Source organism: Magallana gigas, chromosome 7, assembly GCF_963853765.1.
Source record: "Magallana gigas chromosome 7, xbMagGiga1.1, whole genome shotgun sequence".
Taxonomy (NCBI): Eukaryota; Metazoa; Mollusca; class Bivalvia; order Ostreida; family Ostreidae; genus Magallana; species Magallana gigas.
The window spans coordinates 5,612,211-5,633,596 of NC_088859.1; the positions used below are offsets into that span (position 1 = coordinate 5,612,211).

Sequence of the window (21,386 nt, forward strand, 5' to 3'; positions counted from 1 at the left end):
AAGAAAATGTTAATAAATTTAGTATCTGTACATGTTTGAACATTACATATTTAAACATGAACAACAGAATTTTTTTTACAAAGAGTCAAGGCAAAATAATTGAGAATGCAGGCATTGTTCTGGCCTGTACTCAGATGTGTTGATATTGTAATGGTACACAAGTACCGGTACTATATACTTGGGCCATATAATGCATTAAAAAGCTAATTAAAAGCCTGTCTGTTGGATTTAAGGGGCATGGTCACAATTTTGGTCAAAAATCATTTTTCTGATTTTAATGTTTACAATGCTTCAGTAACTTAAAGGCATTTTAAATAGGCAAATTTTAAATTTGAGTTTCATTCGTTGAGTTTTAAGCAAGTTACTGAGCTTGCAATTCTTTTGCTATGTAAACAAAGCTTTTGTATACATTTTGAATGGTGAAATGAAAAGTCCAGTTTTAGACCTAAAATGAATACCGGTATGTTAAACATTAGGAACTGTTTATTTATGCTTAAAAAAGAATAAGAAGATAGACAAATCAGCTTGAAAAAGATTTTTTACTGGTATATTGAACCTATGTATACAAAAACAGGGCACAAGGCTTGTTTACATGACAAAGAGTTGTGAGTTTTGTATCTTGCTTATAACTCTATGACTGACACTCAAATTTCATTTGATCATTGGAAATGCATTCCTAAAGCATTGTAAATAATCAGAACAGAAAATTAGAATTTGACCAAAATTGTGACTATGCCCCTTTAATTAGAAAAGAAGAAAAGAAACACATGTCAATATATAAATAGTGCCTGTTTGGGAGGGTAACTGTTGAAATTGACACCCCAGGAAAACCAAAGTCAACCGATGCAAAGAGGATGTTGACAATGGTTTTCGAGGGGTGTCAATTTCAACTGTTACCCTCCAAAAGAGGCACTATTTATTTTATTATACTGAGTGTCTTAATTTTAGAGAAATTATAACTGCTTTTATATAGAAATGACGGGAATTGTATGGCCAACTGTACGCGCATAATTTACGCGCATGTAAAAATTTGTTGTGTTACCCGTTGCCAAGTGTGTTGCTAACGCAATCAGATTTCAGTATTTGACATAAAAGTATAATAATTATACATTGTTAGAGGGAATAAGTTTCTTTACATTATTAAACCAACAGACGTAATTATTTCTAAAGTTTTGCTGGCTTGAGATCAATTCAATGTTATTTGCCAATCATAATAAGTAGCGAATTATCTGTGTATTGGGGTGCACCGCTCAATGAAAGGTCGACCACCATATACATGCACCTCTGTATGCTTCTCTGTTACCTGTTGACCTCTGAGTCATCTTTGTACCTCGCTTTACGTCTTTATACAATGACGAATGTTGATAATACAATAGTGGTGTGTTGTGCATGTAAATAGTAGTCAGGGTTTGATGCATAGTGCACAAGCCGGTTGTTATTGTTCCGCTTAATCTGATAGTCTGTTTGTCAGGCAAAAATTATCAGATTAACCGAATATCAGATATAAAGGAAATCATGAAATGTAAACAACCTATCTGTGTATTATGCTGACTGTTATATACTGATCAGATGTGCTATGCTATAATTAGCTGTGATGTTTGAGTGTTGTCTATAGTCCCTAAAAATAGTTATCAGAAAAGCAAGCATTTACCCTTTCAATTATTCAATTGATTTGATTGATTATTCTATCAGCAAGTTGCTGCACAATCACAAAAAACAATAAACATGAAGATTCCAAGAAATGAGACGATTGACCTTACCAAGACAACTGCAGTTTTTTTGCAGACGAAATCTCAATGAATTTTTTTTGTACATTCTTTGATATCAAGCGTCATTTAAAAAAGCATTTTCATGATTCTTTAATGCACAATTTCTTAAAAAAAGATTTGTTTAAAAGTATATTAGAAACTTTACTATAAAATCCTCATCAATAATGAGTCATTTTTGGAAAGATTATACCTTTTTTTATTTGACTGATGTCGATTGTATGTACAAGTGTATCTACATTTAATATATATAATTTGAAAACAGCCAATTACATCATAGGCTTCTGTGGCACAACGGCTCTGAAACGATTTTAGGGTTGATGCACTTTAGATTTTTGTTGAAAACATCAGCCGTGCTCTACTTCGGCATAGTATGCTTACTCTAGTATATAAACCCTTTGTGAAAATAGATGAATGCTGAATAGTAGTGGATATATAGAGATAAACTCACAGGAGGCATAATGGTATACAGTACAGTACACCTGTATACATTAACTGAACACACAGGCGTGTACATGTATGTCATTAAATTTAAATACAAGAACAACAAAGACAAAAAGAAAAATCTAGCCAACTAAATCCCAACACTGATAAACAAACCTTATCTTCATCATCAACAATTTCTCTTATCTGCATAATATTTTTAGGTTACGTCCTTATCACTATAGCTCAATGTCCCTTACATATACTGCAAGGAAGCAACTACTGAATACAATTACTAAATATGAAATTAACTAAGTCTATAATGCTAGCATATTGCTATACATAGTTAACATAGTGAACAAAAACAGATTGACAAGCCATCATGCGAGTCTGAGTATATTTATGGCAATATACAACAAGCATTGCATGCAGACGACACAATGACCTCTGCGTACCGACTGAGGCGGGCGTATCCAAAAATGGCGGTGTTACCATGACAACATCTGGCACACGAAGCTCTGTTGGCCGTCTGCTTTTACCTGAAATTTGTTCTTAACTATTTTCTACTCTGTTAAACTAGTGAATCAAAGTGTTATCTATCCACTCAAAAGAATGTGGGTTTTGTTCTTTGAATCATTATTTACATAACAATCTTTCAGTTGGTAAAAGGATTTTTTAAAGTTAAGTCAACTTTAAGTAAATAGATTCACTTTTTCTTCATTTCTGTATAAGCTTGTTTCAGCAAATAAATTGCATTTCCTTTGAGATGTTATTCCACCAGCTCTTTAACAACCACCATTTCAGTGGGAAATGGCTGTATACATGTACAATGTACTATACATGTACAATGTACATGCACTTCAATGAAACATGAACCATGTTTTTATCAAGATCTTCATGTCATAAACTTAATAGCACATCCCTCATCAGCAAGCAGACGAGACTGAATTCAGTAATTGACAACTGCTACAATGTGTCTTTCTGTAAACTTATTACCACTGGTGCCGTACTTTAAAACATTAGATGAGGGACACAATTGGTGAGTAATTTCTAATTCATGACAAAGGCAAGTTAAATTGTTAAGTCACACCTAAAACCGCCAGCACAATCAGACCTGTGATAACTTCACCTACACAAATAATACACCTGTAACGAGCTTTACCTGGGATCTCACCCGTGCCTCCAAAATGGTTGAAGTCAGCCCCAGAGGTCAGGATGGCTTCGTGCACCGACCCATTCATCACCGGCCCGTTCAGGCTCTCCTACAATAGTGAACACAGCATCACCACCCGAAACAAATCCAAACGTCTGACCACCCACGCAGATCATCACCATAAGATCAAAATTACAACAATGAAATGAACACTGTCTGCAGATTATTCCCAATTTCTTTTTACAATTTATAACCAAAAGAGTAGTGTGTATACTTGATGGAATCATTAGAATTTGTGGTGGCACAATGTTCATTGCTTTCTCAGATGTCCCTTCCCCACAAAGATAATCCGTTCTGACAATGAATACAGAAGCATAGCATTAAGGTGGCATGGGACACCTCCATATTGTGACATACTTCCAGTCAAAATAAACCATAAAATCAAGTATAATTCTATAAATCTTTTCTTTACAAAATTGTCACCAAACAGCATGGTACAATTGGTTAGAGTGTTAACTACAAATCTAAAGGTCATAAGTTCGAATCCTGCTGGGGCTTTTATAATTTTTACCTTTCCAAAATTTTTTAAAACTTATTTTTTAGTTAAATATTGTGAAATTTGACAATTCTAAAACGGTGAGAGTATTTTGATTATTGTTTTCCTTATCCACTTTAATATCAGCAGGTGTCCCATACCACCTTAATTGATCAATTTTACGAGTAATCCACAAAACTTTGTCCTCATGAACCTGCAAAAAATTGACAATGCATGAACAATTTTCCCCTGGCCAATGAATTTCACTGATTTGAAAGGAGACTGCATTTCTACTTCTTTCTTGCGCTGACAATGGACTACCAGTGATATAGTCCTTACAACAGTAGGCTACCAGTGATATAGTTCTTATTCGGTACTTTATGGGGGTAGCTTACCTTTGAGATCTGCAGCATGACAATAGAGTGTTTAATGGCTTCTATCATGGCCTGTAAAGATAAATGGAGCGTATAAGTACAAAGATGATAAAGGACTACTACTTAGATGTACTCAGAAGATACAGCTATGAACAAGTCTTACAAACTGGGGGGCTTTGATTGGAAGGGGGGGGGACTGCTTGTATATTTTTATCTATTTATGACTCTTCAGCTTGGTCAATGATGGGGTAATTTAAGTAATAATAAATGTAATAATGTACAGGTAAGTTTTGATCATATAACACATTCTCTCTTGTATATTGTGTCTAATGTTTATTTACATATTTGTACAATCATTGTTGCACCCTTTATTGGTCAATCAATTGAATTGAATTAAACTGTAGCTTTCAAACATAATAAATTAAAGTAAATATTGATGGATGTTAGACTAGACCCCAATTCAAGTAGCACCTAAAGTCTTAATGAAAAAATAGCCTAAAAATATTGATTAATGATATTAATTTAAAAAAGAAGAAGAATCTAATGTTTTATAGAATATACGAGGGTCAATCAAAAAATACGAAGACAATGTGGCTGTCTATCATATATTTTTCATGAAAGTCATATCTAACAGATTAATCTGTGCACAAACACTTATGTTATTGATATACGAAGTTTTAGTCCATTTGATGAAACGGTATTTTTGTTACCCCTTTTTAAAAACAACATGTTTTGTCACCACGGCGCACGGTAACGTTCAAAACATGACGTCAATATTAAATACGCACAGTTTATAGATATACCCCATCTTTATATCACGCTAAGTCTCTTGTGTCTTTAACCTTACAATTTAAAATCACTGAACCACTTAACATCTTATTTGCACACATTTGTTCGAGAATCATAAGTTAGTTCTTCAAAGTTTTCATTTTCTAACCGTCTGTCTCTTGGTTTACTGTAACGATAACCCTGAACGTCGGTTGACGTTACTTATTTTTTTACCAAATATTTACAGATATTCTACTCTCTTTCGGACTGTTTTATATTCAAAATACAATTACCACCACTCACACAAAATATTTTACAGTTAAACACAAACTTGCAAATAATTGTTGACTTATTTTTTGCACCACTGAGCATTTTCACAGCTTGTGTCGGCTTTTTCCTGGGTTAAATCCATTTTGTTTGTACCTCTCGTTGCGCCGTGACGTCCGGCGACGTCGATGTTTTAAGTCAATTCTAAAGAGGACTATCTGTCTTTAGTTACTAATATCTGTTCGACAAAACAATATATCCCGTCTTTATTTGGAGCATATAATACCAAGACAAAACTTAATTTGAGGTTTCAATATTATTTGCTTTTAAGCCCAATTTATAGAGATATTACTTTGAACATTATATGGTTTATTGTTGACATAACACAAATTTTGACCATGCGCCGTGACCTCATTTTTGCAGGATTAGATTCTAAATAATTCTTAGAAATAAAGGAATTGAATAACTTTTTTTTTGCACATTGTTTGAAACTGTTGTTAAATTATGTCTACCAAATTTAGTAATGATATGACATTAAGTAACATAGCTATGACAAAAGTCTTCGTATTTTTTGATTGACCCTCGTATAGCAATTCACTGTCCCAATCCACTGAAATACACGGCTCTTACAGGTTTCTATGAAGTAGATAGTTTAACAGTTCATGTTTTTGTGCGATAATTGCTCAGTACCTTAATCCTACAGGTATGTATATGAGCGTTGTGAACTATTGACAGAAATCTGTACCTCAGCAGTCACTTTGATAACGTTGTATTTCTCCTTGGCAGCTAAATCTTCACATGCTTCAATCCGTGTCTCCAGAGCCTGCAAACAACCATTGTAATAAAGCTTTCTCTCTATATACAAACACAATTCATGTTCTTCATAATACACAAGTTAAACTTCAACTTCATGTTCCATGGTTTCAATAATGTTCATGGGCATCATTTTTGGAGGATTAAGTGATAATCCCAATTTCAAAAGATAATTCATGGCCAATGATCCTATCAATAAAATAATTAATATGTTACTAGAAATTACACTTACACAAATTACACAACAAATGTTGATGAAGCTTCATGCTATTGTACAGCATTCTATATAGAGTGTTAAAGCACATGATGATTCATGTGTAACTTCTATACTAACTCACAAAAAATCCTTAGTCATCATTCACAGCACAAGAGAACACCTGTAGGTTTGACCTTTGACTCCACTCACATGTAGTTTTAACTTTGACTCCACTCACCTATAGCTTTAACCTTTGACTCCACTCACCTGTAACTTTAACCTTTGACCTCACTTACCTGGACCTGCTCCAACATGATCTGTAGGTATGAGTCTGTCTCTGTCAGCTTCCTGTCAAAGTCTGCTGCAGTCACCGTGCCCCGCGGTTCCACTCGCTGAAAATGAAGAAAGGAAGGGGGATAACTCTATGTAACTGCTGACTTGGTGCAAGAAAATTTAGCCTTATTAGTAAAATTACATGTTAATTCACAACAAAACAGTACATTGTAAAAAACAAGTCAATAACTTCATACAATCATCTGTTTGTATTTGCATTTGTATTTCTAATACGTCTACTTTTGTGTGTAGGACATGCTGTACAAGAAACTTGGTCCATTGAGGACACAATGTGTCTACCTTGCTTGAAGTAGAATGCCGCATTATGGTGATCTCAAGGGCATTAACCCACTTCTCTCTTTCTTCAGCATCACGCGCTGAAAAACAATTTTTTTATTTAAAAGAAGCTTCTTTTATACATTGCTAAATTTTGATTGGTGCATTAATGGTTTACAAATTTTGTTTTATACCTTGGAAATGGAAGGTCTTTTGATCAACAGTGATTGTAAAAGTACTGTCGTCTTCATCATCTATCCCAATCACGGCTCCCTGTGGAACGATCCAACAACAGAGGTAAAGAAACGGTACAGACACAGAGTGTTAAGCTAAAGCTAAAAGATCCTTCACCGAGTTAACAGAGAATCAACACCTACAGGTATGAAGCTAGAAGTATTTTTGGGCAAGCGCTAAGCTTCTTTTGATAAGGTGCACATGTAAACATTGGTGTGAAGCAAATTATGACATATTATCAAATATTGTCTACTGGCACATTACAATTGCTGTTAATCAAATCATTCTTTTAAATGTGCAGTCATAAGTATTTAAATCTCTTCATCACATAAAAATTCTATATTCTAAGTTTTAGAAGCTACAACTAAAAGGATTAACTTCAGTGGGTTTTTTTTAAATTCTACACACTTTTCACAACTACAATAAAGAACTAGGTACAGTTTCAATCATATTTTGCCCTGTTTTAGAGTGATTTTTAAAGATATCACAAGAAATTGAAATGTAACGTTTCTTTACACAAGGATACCCATAAACTAAGAATCTATATATAGTTACCCGATTAGACTTCCACAAGTTTAATTGTGATGACACAAACAGTGCATTTTCCCGTAATTTTCAAAAAACTGAGCAGAAGACACCAATTCCTAAGTGGTTTTTTAATAGAAAAATATGTCCGCAGCTGTCGCCCACGATGAAACTCACATAATAACTTTATTATGTGATGTCACATAATATATATTAAATTCGTTGTGGGCGACAGCTGCGGACACATTTTCCTCTTCAAAAACTATTGAAAATGTGCCATTTTTCATCAGTTTTTACCAGATCTTAGAAATATGCCAAAATGTTTAGGTCATAACTATTTATTGAAACAAGATAAAAATGTATAACTTGGTACTTTATATACACACATGTTCAAAATGGTACTTGTGTATTTTTATGAGATTTAAACAACTTTTGAATTTTAGGGCAAATATTAAAAGAAACTGTACCTTCTTCTTTCTTGTAGAATTGAGGGGTATGCAAAGTTGATGATGTATTCCTTAATAGGTTAAAGATTTCTCCTCAGTCCTTGTATAAGTATACAGTCTCAAACTGACCACATCAAGTCTTACACTTAGATAATGTTGATGCCTACCTCTCAATATAGGGATTGATACACTCTCAAACTTACAACAAGTCTTTCATATGTATACTGTTTATAATAAAATGCCAACCTTGAGTCTTATACATATATAAAAATTTCATGCCTCTCAATGTATGGTATACAGTCTCAAACTTACCAGTCTTATACATGATAGATAATGTTCATGGCTCTCAATATATGAGTAAACTGTCTCAAACTTACCACAAATCTTATACAGAGATAATGTTCATGCCTCTCAATATATGAGTAAACTGTTTAAAACTTACCACAAGTCTTATACAAATAAGATAATGTTTATGCCTCTCAATATGTGGGTTAACTGTGTAAACTGTCTCAAACCTACCACAAATCTTATACATAGATAATGTTTATGCCTCTCAATATGTGGGTTAACTGTCTCAAACCTACCACAAGTCTTATACAGAGATAAATAATGTTTATGCCTCTCAATATATGAGTAAACTGTCTCAAACTTACCACGAGTAAACCCCAACTAAACCCTGGGTTTACTTTTGGGGTTTACTTTGGGTTTACTCTGGGTTTACTTTTTGAAAATTTGGGTCCACTCAGGGTTTACTTTGGGTTTACTCGGGGTTTACTTTGGGTTTATTTGGAAATTGATATTATGGTCAACTGTACACACTGAAGTGTGAAACAGACCCGTAATTTACCAGTATCTTACAATCCTACTGCCTGTAATTCCTGCCCCTTGTGTATTCCGAATACACAGTTAGCGTCTGCTTTCAGAGGTGTACTTCTGATCGGGGTTTACTCTGTGTCCACTCTGGGTTTACTTTGGGTTTACTCTGGGTCCACTTTAGTAAACCCAAAGTAAACCCAGAAAGTAAACTCAGGGTTTAGTTGGGGTTTACTTTCTCTTAGGTTGGGTCTGATCGGTAATGTAGATAATGTTTATGCCTCTCAATATGTGGGTTAACCGTCTCAAACTTACCATGAGTCATACATAGATATTGTTCATGCCTCTCAATGTATGGGTAAACCGTCTCATACTTACCACGAGTCTTACACATCCCCTTCTGGTTCCTCGCATCATTTTCTCTTTTGACTGCAAGTAGATGTCACATGCATAGATTAGTGCAAAGTTTAATATATATACAATTCTTTTTTCTTGCCTTTTTGTCAAGATCATTTGATTTACTTCAAAGCATTTTGTGGTGTAAAGCATTATGGCTGCAATTGTTTTCCACTTGCTCGGATGACAGGAATTAAAAGTAAATAGTTTGAGGTTATATCATACTTTGAATAAAATGGATCTTTTTGAAAACAAAACCACTTTACATGCGACTTCCGGGTGCATTTTTCCATAGACCTTCTTTTAAACACCCGAATGGAAAGTCCAACACATAGAATTTTTTAAACGAATGTGTTACTTTGAAGTAAACATGTCGGAATACCGCGGGTACTTGCCCCGGTGCTAAACATGATGCGCCTTTTCTGTAGAAAAAGCATAATATGAGATAAACGAAAAAGAGTTCCATTTGGTAGGTAAAATAGGTAACCATTCAGGCATTTGACCACCTAATGGGAGTCAATCCATGAAACGGGAGCTGGTGCCCAACCTGATCAATGTGCAGGTGCCGCAACAGACTTGCGTGATATTGGTTTTATGTCCAAAAAACTTACAGTAAAATAAGACAAGAGGCCTGCAGCTTCGTCCAAGACAAACCAACGATACTGCCATCCTTTCATCACATTTGTCCATTTACTCAGGGGTCCCTCAACCACTGCCATCCTGGCCGTCTGACAGTTCGGAAAATAACCGGAAGTGGGCAGGTGCCTTTACAAGGTCAAAATAAGTCAGACAATTTTTAGTCGAGTTAGGACTATACTTTTAAATGAATTGTTGGTAGAGAATTTAATTTGTAACTTTTGTAAAATGCAATACTGTACTTTATATCCAGTTAAATTGGTATAACAGTTTGACCGTTTTGCATTTTTATGTTCATACGAATATGTCAACGTATAGCCTATCTTTTTTTTCTGAAAGTAATCATCCAATCAAATAGTTTGTGTCCGGAAGGCAGAATTTTTGAAATGCCAAAAATGTTGATATATTGTAGAAAGTAACAGAGAACAAATATGGCCCAAGCTGGCACCAAAGACAATCCCATTACGGGACCTTACAGAGCAACAAAGCTGGTAATTACGTTCATCATCATGTTTGAGATCTTGCAATATTGAATGTTTCACTGCAATTTTTAAAATGGACAGGCACGCTTTGCTTTGTTTACATTTACCATGTTTACTTTGATACCAGGGATTACATTTCTATTTAAGTCTACGGAGTATTTGTGAAGCATAACGTTAATCGATTTTAATTCTCCAAAGAAATTTATTCATGTTTAAAATAATGAATATTAGTACTTGAATTTTGTTTAGATAAAAAAAATATACATTATGTTTTTTTTTTTTAAATTATGGCCTCTATGGTTCATTTTTCTGAAAATCATCAACTTGATCTTTGAAAAAGATATAATTGTAAAAGTGTAATATAAGATATAAGGAAATGTATAAATTATTGGTCTTTCAGTGGAACGAGGTTATATGCGCATTTCGCCAAGGAGTACCGGCGACCCGCCACCGAAGGTATATGAAGACATACGATAACTGTTTCACAGCGGCTGAGGCAGTGGACTGGTTGCACGCTTATCTCAGATCCAACTGTAATTTTGCATCAGAAGTCACAAGGTACTATAATAGTCATAAAATGTTTGTCATTGAAGAATATACATACTTTTAATTGCAAGGGTCTTTGAATAATACATGTGTTGTTTTGCCTCATTGATTTAGGCCTGTTGATAAATAACTAGGGCCCTGTTCAGCGGGCACCCTGTGGTGATCAGTTTGTGCATCTATCTGTCTGTCCCTTTGTCCATCAAACTGTCTGGTTGAGATCACTTATCCAGAGCATATTTTCTTTCTCCTTGGCTCAATTTGGCTCATACCTCACCCACAAAGTGCCTTTGGATATAGGTTTAACAGTGACCTTGACCAAGTTTTTAAGTCTTAGGTTAAGGTCATAGAAGAATTATGTTAAAAATACTTGTCTAGATAATATAATCTCTCCCCTAGGTCCAATATGGTTCATACTTCACCAACAGAGTGCCTTTGGTCAAGGGGTATGCAGTGATCTTGAACAAAGTTTCTAAGTCGAGGGTCAAGGTCACATTAGACTACATTAAAAAAAATCCCAGATCATGACATCATGATCATATTTTCTCTCCCCATAGCCCTATCTGTCTCATCCTTTACATAAAAAGAGCTTTCAGGTAAATAGTTTGTGGTGACCTTGAATCAGGTAAAATGCCGAGGTAAAATGCAAAGCCTTCAATGTTATAGTAGATATCTTTTACAGCGAATTACAGAATACCGGTAGAGTTTTCAATAGCTTGTTGGATTGCTCAATAGGGTATTCAATTTGGTCAGCAAGGTATCACATCAGGTTTAAATCTAGGTCCTGTGGTTACTCAAGTGTAGATTGTTATTTTGTACTCAACCAATTCATTTGGCACAAAGAAAACCTCTAGAACACTCTCTCCTATTGTTAGCTATTCTATTCATAGACTTTTAAAAAGAATGTTCACCTGGACAGCACTGGACTCAATAGAGCATCAATTCTGCTTGGAGTAATTTGAATTTTGTTTTTCAAAAAATGTAATTCAAAAGAAGAATTCAAAATTCTGAAGAAACAAACAAAAGAGAAAAGCATAACTTTAAAAGGAGATATTTTTTTCCTGCAAAAAATCATTAAACTTTTTGGTTCCCTGATTCCTGGTGCATCTTACAGCACTAGTAGTTTTTTTTTTGCTGACTGCTTAATTAGTTCAGACTTTTATAGCAGTAATGTAGGATAACAGAGAGAAACAAAACGGCCCAAAACGTGCAAATGTTAACCAGATTAACTCACTCTATTGCTGTCATACCTGAGTAATCACATGACCTAGATTTAAACCTAATGTGATACCTTGCTGACCAAATTGAATACCCTATTGATCAATCTAGCAAGCTATTGAAAACTCTACCGGTATTCTGTAATTCGCTGTAATACCAGTTTTGGACCATAAATTTGTTCCCATTGGTTCAATTTTGCTCAAATCAAAAGAATATCCAAGAGGTTTGCAATCAGTTTGAATTAAAGTTCTATGCCAACTAGAAAATGTCTAATTCATAGGTAAAGAACAAAGGAAGTCTTCTAAAATGCTTTTAATCCAAATGTCTTTTATTTTAGGTTGGCCCTTTGATACGGTTACTATCTCAATGATGTCTAGTTGCAATTATAAATGAGAATAAATTGTTATATCAGTGAATTATGTATGACAACTGTTTTATTTTAGGAATCAGACATTGCAGCTTCTTCATAAACTTCACCGTGCTCGAGTTATAGAAGATGTGAGAGGAGTAAAACACAACCATCAAGATGTCTGTGACAATGGGAGACTACTCAGGTACCAGTAATTAATGGGAGACTATTCAGGTAACAGTAGTCCTGTGACAATGGGAGCCTACTCAGGTACCAGTAATTAATGGGAGACTACTCAGGTACCAGTAATTAATGGGAGACTATTCAGGTAACAGTAATTAATGGGAGACTATTCAGGTACCAGTAGTCCTGTGACAATGGGAGACTACTCAGGTAACAGTAATACTATGACAATGGGAGACTACTCAGGTAACAGTAATACTATGACAATGGGAAACTATTCAGATAACAGAGAAACTATCAGGTGCCATTAGATGAGAATATTTCTGATTTTCTATGGGAGTCTTAACAATCTTCTTAAGTTGAATCCTTCTCTGAGCCATGAAGATGCATAGGAATGGGACACCAGACACAACACATAATATAAATTGACCATGGCAGGGCTTGAACCAGCAACCTCTTGGTTACTGGCCTTATGTCTAGGACCCTTGAGCCACGTGTTCCACATTACAATCCTGTGCTTTGTTTACACTGACATTTATGATTCTAATTACTGAACAAATGATACAAAGTAAGGACCTGTTGGTCCTTGTAAGTCTTTTGTTTAACATTTGTTTTAATAGAAGTTTGTTTAGTTTTTCAGAATCTAAAAATAAGAGTCTAAAAACTATTATTGATTCATGTAATAAACTAAAAGAATAAATATTTTATTTTTTAGATGCAAAATTCCTTCCCCTGTGAAGACCCTGCGTACCCCTCTTAGGAACAGGAACGACATCATCAATACAAACTCGGGCCAACCAGCAGGGCCAATTAAGTTAGATCTTGATCTTCAGTTAGAACCCAGACCAGATATTCCAGAATGCCACATCGTAGCCAAGGAACTGTCCTCTGCTGACACTGAAAACATGTGGAAAAACGTGGCCCTGGATAAGTATGTGCTGTAATTTATCAACTTTGTTCAAACAATTAGTTTTCAAAAGATATCTGTCATAAATTCATCAAGCTTTGAACATGTAAGGGAGGTCCATCAATTGAATTTCTAATATAAGATTTTGCATGGCTGTTTTTCTCTTCATATTGTTTTAATGCATATTTTTTTTTTCTTTGATGATTGTGATGTAAAAAATAAAATTGCCATTAAAATGTTTGGTCCGTGAGTTTATTAAGTGGAACACCTGACCAGATACATATATAACTTCTGATGCATTACATGCTGCATCTGTTGTGTTTCCTGTTACACCTGTCAAGTTTTGAGTTTCCCTTGTTTTGACAGATTACAGCAGGTGTTACACATGGAGAACCTGGCGGACATATTGGACAGCAGTCTGGTGGTGGGGCGGAACATCCTCCACAACTGTGTATATGTCAACAAGAGTGGCATCGTCACCAACATACCCCAAAAAGGTAAACCTTAACATACCTCAGAAAGGTAAACATTAACATCTCTTAAAGGTAAACATTATTATCTGAGAAGGTAAACCTTAATGTATCAAAGACAGGTAAACATTAACATCTCAGATAGGTAAACCTTAACATATCTCATAAAGGTAAACATTAACATCTCAGAAAGGTAAACCTTAACATACCTAATAAAGGTAAACATTAACATCTCAGAAAGGTAAACCTTAACATACCTCATTAAGGTAAACATTAACATCTCATAAAGGTAAACCTTAACATACCTCATTAAGGTAAACATAAACATCTCATAAAGGTAAACAATATCACATTTCAGAAATGTAAACCTTAACATAGCTCATAAAGGTAAACATTAACATCTCATAAACTGTGAAGGTAAACTATAACACATCTCAGAAAGGTAAACCTTAACATACCTCAAAAATGTAAACATTAACATCTGAAAAAGGTAATCCTTAACATCTGAAAAAGGTAAACAATTACACATCTCGGAAAGGTAAACCTTAACATATCTAAGAAAGGTAAACCTTAACATCCCATAAAGGTTAAGAATAACACATTTCAGTAGCCAGTAGGTAAACCTTAACATATCTAAGAAAGGTAAACATTATTATATGAGAAGGTAAACCTTAACATATCTCAGAAAGGTAAACCTTAACATATCCCAGAAAGGTAAACAATGACACATCTCATAAAGGTTAACATTTAAATATCTCAGAAAGGTAAAAATACCTTAGAAAGTTAATCATACATGTACCTCAGAAAAGTAAACATGCCTCAGAGAGGTATATATTATATATGAATAATCTTCAATCAGCTTGCTGTTGAATCAACTCTGTGTTTGTTCTATACAGATCAGCTACCACACTGGGCCCTGTCTGCCATGAAGTGTCTAGCTCACTGTAAGTATAAGCTGTATGTAAACTTGTTTTTTTGGTCAGTCTTGATGTTTTTAACGCTTACAGACTAGTAATCCAGAATATGTCAATCAATCTTTGAATTTTCATACAGTCATGTACATCTGGAGGATTAATAGAGAATGATAGTTTTGTTATATAGATCTGTATCAAATTGATTAATTATGTATTAAGGGCCACAAAAGGTAGACGACCTTCCCAGCTACCCTGGGTTTGAGCGGGATGTGTTCAGGGTGGTGAAGGAGTACTTCTGTGGCCTTGATGAACCTCTGATGACCTACGAGATGTACGAGGTCATTCTGAATGTTTTCAGTAAGTGTTGCATTTAATGTCTGTTCATGTAATCAAGCCAGAAATTCTCCAACACTGCATGGTCTGTTCTCCTATCTAGACGTTTCTTACACGCTGTACCTTGCCATTATTTATTGGGATTTTTTTAACCTCTACATCATTATGATAATGATATTGTTGTTGTCTTGTTGTAGTTGTGGCTGATGGCTCGTATCAGCTGCTTGCAGCTGGGCCCACATCTCCTGACGCCATGACTTCGTTTGAGTCAGTGGAAAATCTGTTGCTGGATCTAACAAACACTGGGAGTGGATCGATCGGTGGCCCGAACGACCTAGATCACACGCCCCTCTGTCGCAGGAGAAGCGCCCCCTCCATAGACCTCTCCCCCATCCACCCAGTCACTGATCAGGAGAAAATCACCAACTATGAAACAGCTTTTGGTCCTGACAACCGCACAGTGACTCGTGTTTACTACACTAATGGAGTTGCCATGGACTACAGCAAAGAGGAGGAAGCAGAAGTGTTTGCTCCGATTGAAACTCATTTCGAGAGTTCAGAGCCATTACAAGTGCCAGAGTGTCAGACTTATCAGGTTAACTTTGCTCATGTGAGGCCCGTCACTCGCAGAAAAAGTGACAGCAGAAAAAATGGAGACAAAAAGAGTGAAGCCTATAGGAGACGGAGTTATGGCCCCTCGTCTGTAGGGCTTGTGTCGTCGCCAAGCTGTGGAGAGTGCACGGTTCAACAGTCATCTAGGTCATACAATGGCTACATATCCAGCCGGTCCTCGTCACAAGGAGAGGATGGGGTCACCGCAGTCCCCACTAGGTCAGGATTTCCCAGGTCCAAGTCCAGTGTTTCTCTACATACATGTGCTCACCACGACTTCCAATCTCAGCTATTGGCAGAATGCCAGAAAGAGAGACAGAAGCATCAGATATATGAGAGTTGTGAGTCGTTACCAGGGAGGAGCCTTAGTTTGTCTGACCTATTGCAAGCTGGGACAGTTCTAAAATCAAAACTGAAGAAGTGTAACACTGCTACTGGTAGGTTTGAATTCAAGTTTTGTGCAAAACTTGATCTGGTGAAAATCAGCTGTTCTGATATGCTTCAGCTCTTAAGCATCAGCTTGCTTTATTGGTCATGTCTAAACAACTATTTGATCAACCAATCAAATTATGACTGACAAAACTCTGTCAGCAAAATTTTAAACTGATGTTAACACTCATTCAAGATGGCTGCTTCATACAGAAAAGTACTAACGTCTAGGTAGTATCGTAACTTGTGCATAGTATATGGGATTTTAGTATCTGCAGACATTAAAAAAACTCCACTGAAAAGGCTTAGAAGTCAAACAATGACACAGGCATCTTGTTGTTATTGTTACCTCTATGAACATTATTTAAGAAATGCAATTTTTGATTGTTAAAAAAACCTGACCTTTTTTTTTTTTAAATACATGTACGTGTATTTATATTCTCGAGTCAGTCCGATACTTGTGACCTCTAAGCATGATGTTTCAGGTGTGTCTGAGCAGCAGCATATCAGAACAGCTGATTTTAATCAGATTGTGCAGAACTGAAAAGAAAATTATAAGATAACTTTACCATCTAAGAGTAAAAGTATATGTACATGTATATACTACTGCATGTATTTTATTTTAGAGCAATCTCAGCATTAAATACCGTATAGATAAAAGATAGATTTGTAGATGAATTAATTGCCAGACTGAAAATCTACCATCCAATGGCATTGATAGGAAAATAGAATTTAATATTATAGTTGTATATTTATTAGATAAGTTTATTAAGACGCATGGATTGAATGTTTGTGTGATTTCATTGTTTATGTGATTTCATTGTCGTACCTGTAGAGCTGTGTGAGATGGACAGGGAGGAGCGGATCAAGGACGCCCTACAGCTGGTCTGTCTCCTGCTGCCGCCCGCCAATCGCCGCAAGCTCCACCTACTGTTGAAGCTGATGGGTCGGATGTCGGATAATCCACAGATTGAACTGGATGTTAATCAGACCACCCGGACCTTAGTGAGTCTAACACACAGATCAGTGTTTTGTTGTTACATGATACCAGTAAAACATGAATTAAAATGGTTATGAATAAACTTTGCTCTTCCAAATCCATGGAGACTTTGACGATTTACAACTTTGTTGCAAGTTGTTTGGTAAAACACAGTTATAGATAGTATCTTAGACCTTCAAACTTATCTACACTATTGTTTGATAGAACACATAACTGTACATACAATGTTTGTACCTGTAGGTGTTGGAGACATTTGCTTCCTGTATTCTGAGTTGCCATGACGACTCAGACCGAGAGGATCGTCTTGTGATGCAGATCGTTTCCTTTCTGATAGATCATTACAACCACATCCTGTCCGTCCCTGGCGAACTCACGACCGCAGTTCATGAGCGACTCACTGCTGCCACAAGAACTCAGGTAATACAATTTACCACATCCCATGTGTTATCTAGAAAAAGGTGAAGCTCAGAGAACACATGCATTTAATGTTTCAGAAATTTGAGCCACAAAGATCCTGCTTAATTTTTTTTTCTTGTACATCTATCTGTAAAAAAAATCTTTAATGTCAATTAAACTTTTATATTATCACACTAAACATTAACAATTTACTGTCTTTTTTTTAGCATCATAAAAACAAGAGATAGAATTAGTGTTGTCTAATCATAAATAAAATCTCATATACCAATTTAAATACATGAATGCATGTTGCTAAATCAGATTAAACAAGTAATCTTTAAAGAAACATAGAGTTCTCACCATCATGAGTTATTTTTAACATTATCACTGGATTGATTAACTTGTTATATGTTGTTTTAAATTGATTCTAGGTGGTGTTCTCCAATGATACAGTGGGTCTGACCTACTGTCATCAAGTGTCCAAGTCCGAGTACGAGACTCAGCGTCTCAGCAACTCGCAGCGAGCTATCCGAGATCTGCTGGAGGAGATCATCAATGACAGAACCATGTCATACAAGGACAAGAAAAAGAGACTCAAAATAGTAAGTCAGTCAAAAAGAGACTCAAAATAGTAAGTCAGTCAATAAGAGACTAAAACCCATATTGTGCAGTTTCAACAAAATTTGCAGGATTGACATTTTTTACTTAAAAACCCAAAATGAGAAAGGTTGAGATTTTTTAAACATAATTGTTCATCCTTTAGTTCCAGAAAACCTATCCTGATATCTATGCAGAAAGATTTCCTCCACATGACTCAAAATCAACAGAGCCATTAAATCAGAAAACAGAACAATCCAAGCTACACAAAAACCAGAAGAACACTCAGTCCAAATCAGTAATGTCACAGGATCCCAAGGCCGCCCTGCCCCCCAAACCCAAACTCAAGCAACCCCTGCTGGTGAAACCACTGCTGAAACTGAAGGGACTCAGAATTTGATTGGTTCAGAACAGATTTTGATTGGTGCAGATCAGAACAGATTTTGATTGGTGCAGATCAGAACAAGATCTGAATGGTGCACACAACAGATTAGAGCCAAACTTCAAAACAGTCTATGCAACTGCTGAAATTCCCGTTATGGAAAATTTGAATAATGACTGGGACTCAGTAGCTATAGATTGATTCAAAGTCCTGCTGTCTCACAATACAGTCGGATTAAGCTAGGTGTATAGAATTTGAGCTTTCCCCTCAACAAAGATTTGAACAACTGCCTGTATAGATACTCTTTCCAAAGAAAATTTGATAACTTTTGCCAAAATCAGCTGTCTTTACAAAGTAAATACATATTGGATGGAATAGTTTTACTCAGGAAGTTTTTTTTTAACTTTTCTTTTTCAAGAATTTAAATTTTCTTAATCTTAATAGTATTGCATGTACATGTACATACTGGTATATATGTATGTCAGTGATTCCGAGAACAAAGGCAAAGATTACCCCCTTTTTTTTTTTAGATGTTATGATGTCTTATGAATGACCTAATACAATATTTTGTGAAGAGTGCGATAATTCGAAGTTTGCTGTGTAAACTTTGTAAATATCATTCTGACTTTTACTTGGTTTTAATCTATGTAACACAAACTTTACTTATTTTGTGTACAAATCAATTTTACATGTACATATGTCTTGTCTATTTATATAGTCAATAAGCAAGTATGAATTGTTTCAGCTTATCAGCATTACTGGAAACCATTTTCAGTATAATCCCGATTGAGCATTGACCTTTTCATGGTTTCTGAAAAATTGAAGCCCCATTATGATTAGCTCTTTAACGCCCTTAGACAGGAAATCTTTTTTCCTCAAGTGAATGCTTACACATACTCAGAAATATTAAACTGCTGGTTTTTAAAACTCTATATTTCTTTACAACCCTACAAAACTATCGAAATTTTGCTTACCCCTTGGTGAAATTGAGAATAAGTAATATTAGATCAAGAGAAAGTAAATGAGTTGTCCTTTGGTTAAAAAAGCATACCGTATAACGGGTATTTTCTGCGGCTTGAAATTTTTGCGGTTTAACCTCTAAAACGTATCAAATTATATTCTGCGTTTTCAATTTCTGCAGTTACATTAGACCGCAAAAAAAAATACATATGTTTACCGGATTTGCCTAAGGGAACGTAAACTAGAGAACTAAACTTACATATCTTAAAAAAAAAATAATATTACATGAAATATTTTTATAACATTTGCTAAGAATAAAATTGAACCTATTTTAAAAAGAGAGAGGAAAGAATTAAACTAGCAGGTCCAATGTATCCCAGATCCATTTGTTCAATTCTTGTAGAAATAGGTTGTTTCATTTCATTGGGCTACATATATTGTTTGCTGTTAATTAATATACACTTAATCTCAGTCCCGCATTCCATTTTATATCTATTTGTCATCAGATTATCTAAATCTTGCTAATTTCAAGCCTTATAGTAGATCAAGCAATGATCTACATGTATACAAGGTACATACAAACAATTTCAACTTCTGTTTATCATCTTGAAATTTCTTATTGTTTTTAGCTCGCCTGAACTGAAGGTTTAAGTAAGCTTTTATGATCACACTTTGTCTGAAGTCCATGCGTCCATCTGTAAACTTTTCACATTTTTGACATCTTTTCTAAAACCACTGGGCCAAATTTGCATCCTTATGGAAAGGGGACTCTAAAATGTTAATAAAAAGGACAGACAAAGGACACAACCCTATTGAAGGGAAGATAATTGTAAAAATAGGGGCATATCTTTGAAAATCTTCTTCTCAAGATTCACTGCAGCAGAAATGCCAATATCAATACAAAAGCTTGTATTAATAGTGAAGATTCTAAATTGTTATTGTTAAAATCATGACCGCAGGACTAAAACTGGGCTCCCAAGGGGGGGGGGTAAATTTTTACATAGATATACAGGGGAAAATGTTTTAAAATCTTATTTTCAAGAGCTACAATGCTTGAATTAGTATGCAAGCATTCTAAGAAAGGAAAGATTCTTAATTACTTTTAAAATTGTGAGCCTAGAACTAATACTGGGAGCCCAAGAGGGTTTCAATGTTTAACCTTGAAATATATTGGGATAAAATAAAAAGATACAATGAACTGTTCACGTGAGCGGTGTGTTCCATGAGCCTCTTGGTTAATTAGATATTTGATTTATATCTGGATATGCTTTGTCAGCGAGATATTTACAAACTTGTTATACTTTTATAAATGATTGTGCTAATGAAGCAATAGGATATTGATGATGGGAGGGAATATTAAAGGAACTAGCTATGATATAAAAGTTGCCCCTTCTATTCTTTCATGTGTGCAATAATACCGAGTTATTTCTGTATCACTAACGTGGTGATCCGTCAATGTGTAATCTAATCATGGTACTATGGTGTATATACCAGTCTCTTCTTGTCAGTGATGCATTATATAGCTGTTAATGCTGGGTTTTTTTTATGTTTATAACTTCCAATGTTCTACAAATATAAGACTCTGTTGTTGCTAATTATTATTAAACAATTAAACATCCTTTTCTTGTCATTATTACATAAAATTAAAGGGCTAATA

The 21,386-nt window shown here is 35.2% G+C and overlaps 2 protein-coding genes across 8 annotated transcripts in view; one reads left to right on the forward strand and one right to left on the reverse strand.

Annotated features, from left to right (window-relative positions):
* Window positions 1-10,089, reverse strand: part of LOC105322197 (oxysterol-binding protein-related protein 9) — a 23,544-nt gene extending 13,455 nt beyond the window's left edge. Inside the window, exons 1-10 of one of the 7 annotated variants that reach the window (XM_034458417.2) lie at window positions 9,930-10,089; window positions 9,301-9,351; window positions 7,099-7,177; window positions 6,929-7,005; window positions 6,592-6,687; window positions 6,032-6,109; window positions 4,273-4,323; window positions 3,364-3,451; window positions 2,645-2,728; window positions 1,304-1,342 (exon numbers count right to left, since the gene is read on the reverse strand). In XM_034458417.2, the coding sequence (XP_034314308.2) occupies window positions 1,304-1,342; window positions 2,645-2,728; window positions 3,364-3,451; window positions 4,273-4,323; window positions 6,032-6,109; window positions 6,592-6,687; window positions 6,929-7,005; window positions 7,099-7,177; window positions 9,301-9,351; window positions 9,930-10,037 (751 nt within the window). In that variant the 5' untranslated portion in view covers window positions 10,038-10,089. Of the gene's footprint in view, window positions 1-1,303; window positions 1,343-2,644; window positions 2,729-3,351; window positions 3,452-4,272; window positions 4,324-6,031; window positions 6,110-6,591; window positions 6,688-6,928; window positions 7,006-7,098; window positions 7,178-9,300; window positions 9,352-9,929 lie in introns of all 7 variants that reach the window. The other 6 variants (XM_034458416.2, XM_034458419.2, XM_034458422.2 and 3 more) reach the window with 6 other exon arrangements.
* A 212-nt stretch (window positions 10,090-10,301) lies between these two features.
* On the forward strand, window positions 10,302-21,348 carry LOC105322196 (DEP domain-containing protein 1B). Its single transcript, XM_034458407.2, has 12 exons — window positions 10,302-10,445; window positions 10,837-10,994; window positions 12,641-12,751; window positions 13,445-13,660; window positions 14,003-14,133; window positions 15,003-15,050; window positions 15,240-15,377; window positions 15,551-16,402; window positions 17,230-17,399; window positions 17,635-17,811; window positions 18,222-18,392; window positions 18,554-21,348. The coding sequence occupies exons 1-12, from the start codon at window positions 10,386-10,388 to the stop codon at window positions 18,785-18,787; spliced, it is 2,466 nt and encodes an 821-aa protein (XP_034314298.2). The 5' UTR covers window positions 10,302-10,385; the 3' UTR covers window positions 18,788-21,348.
* The last annotated feature ends 38 nt before the right edge of the window (window positions 21,349-21,386 follow it).

Bases quoted from the DNA above. Each gene is read 5' to 3' on its own strand.
- LOC105322196 (XM_034458407.2), top strand. From the start codon at position 10,386: ATGGCCCAAGCTGGCACCAAAGACAATCCCATTACGGGACCTTACAGA. The intron at 17,400-17,634 runs GTGAGTCTAACA...TTGTACCTGTAG, and splicing joins ATCAGACCACCCGGACCTTA to GTGTTGGAGACATTTGCTTC. The intron at 17,812-18,221 runs GTAATACAATTT...AATTGATTCTAG, and splicing joins CTGCTGCCACAAGAACTCAG to GTGGTGTTCTCCAATGATAC.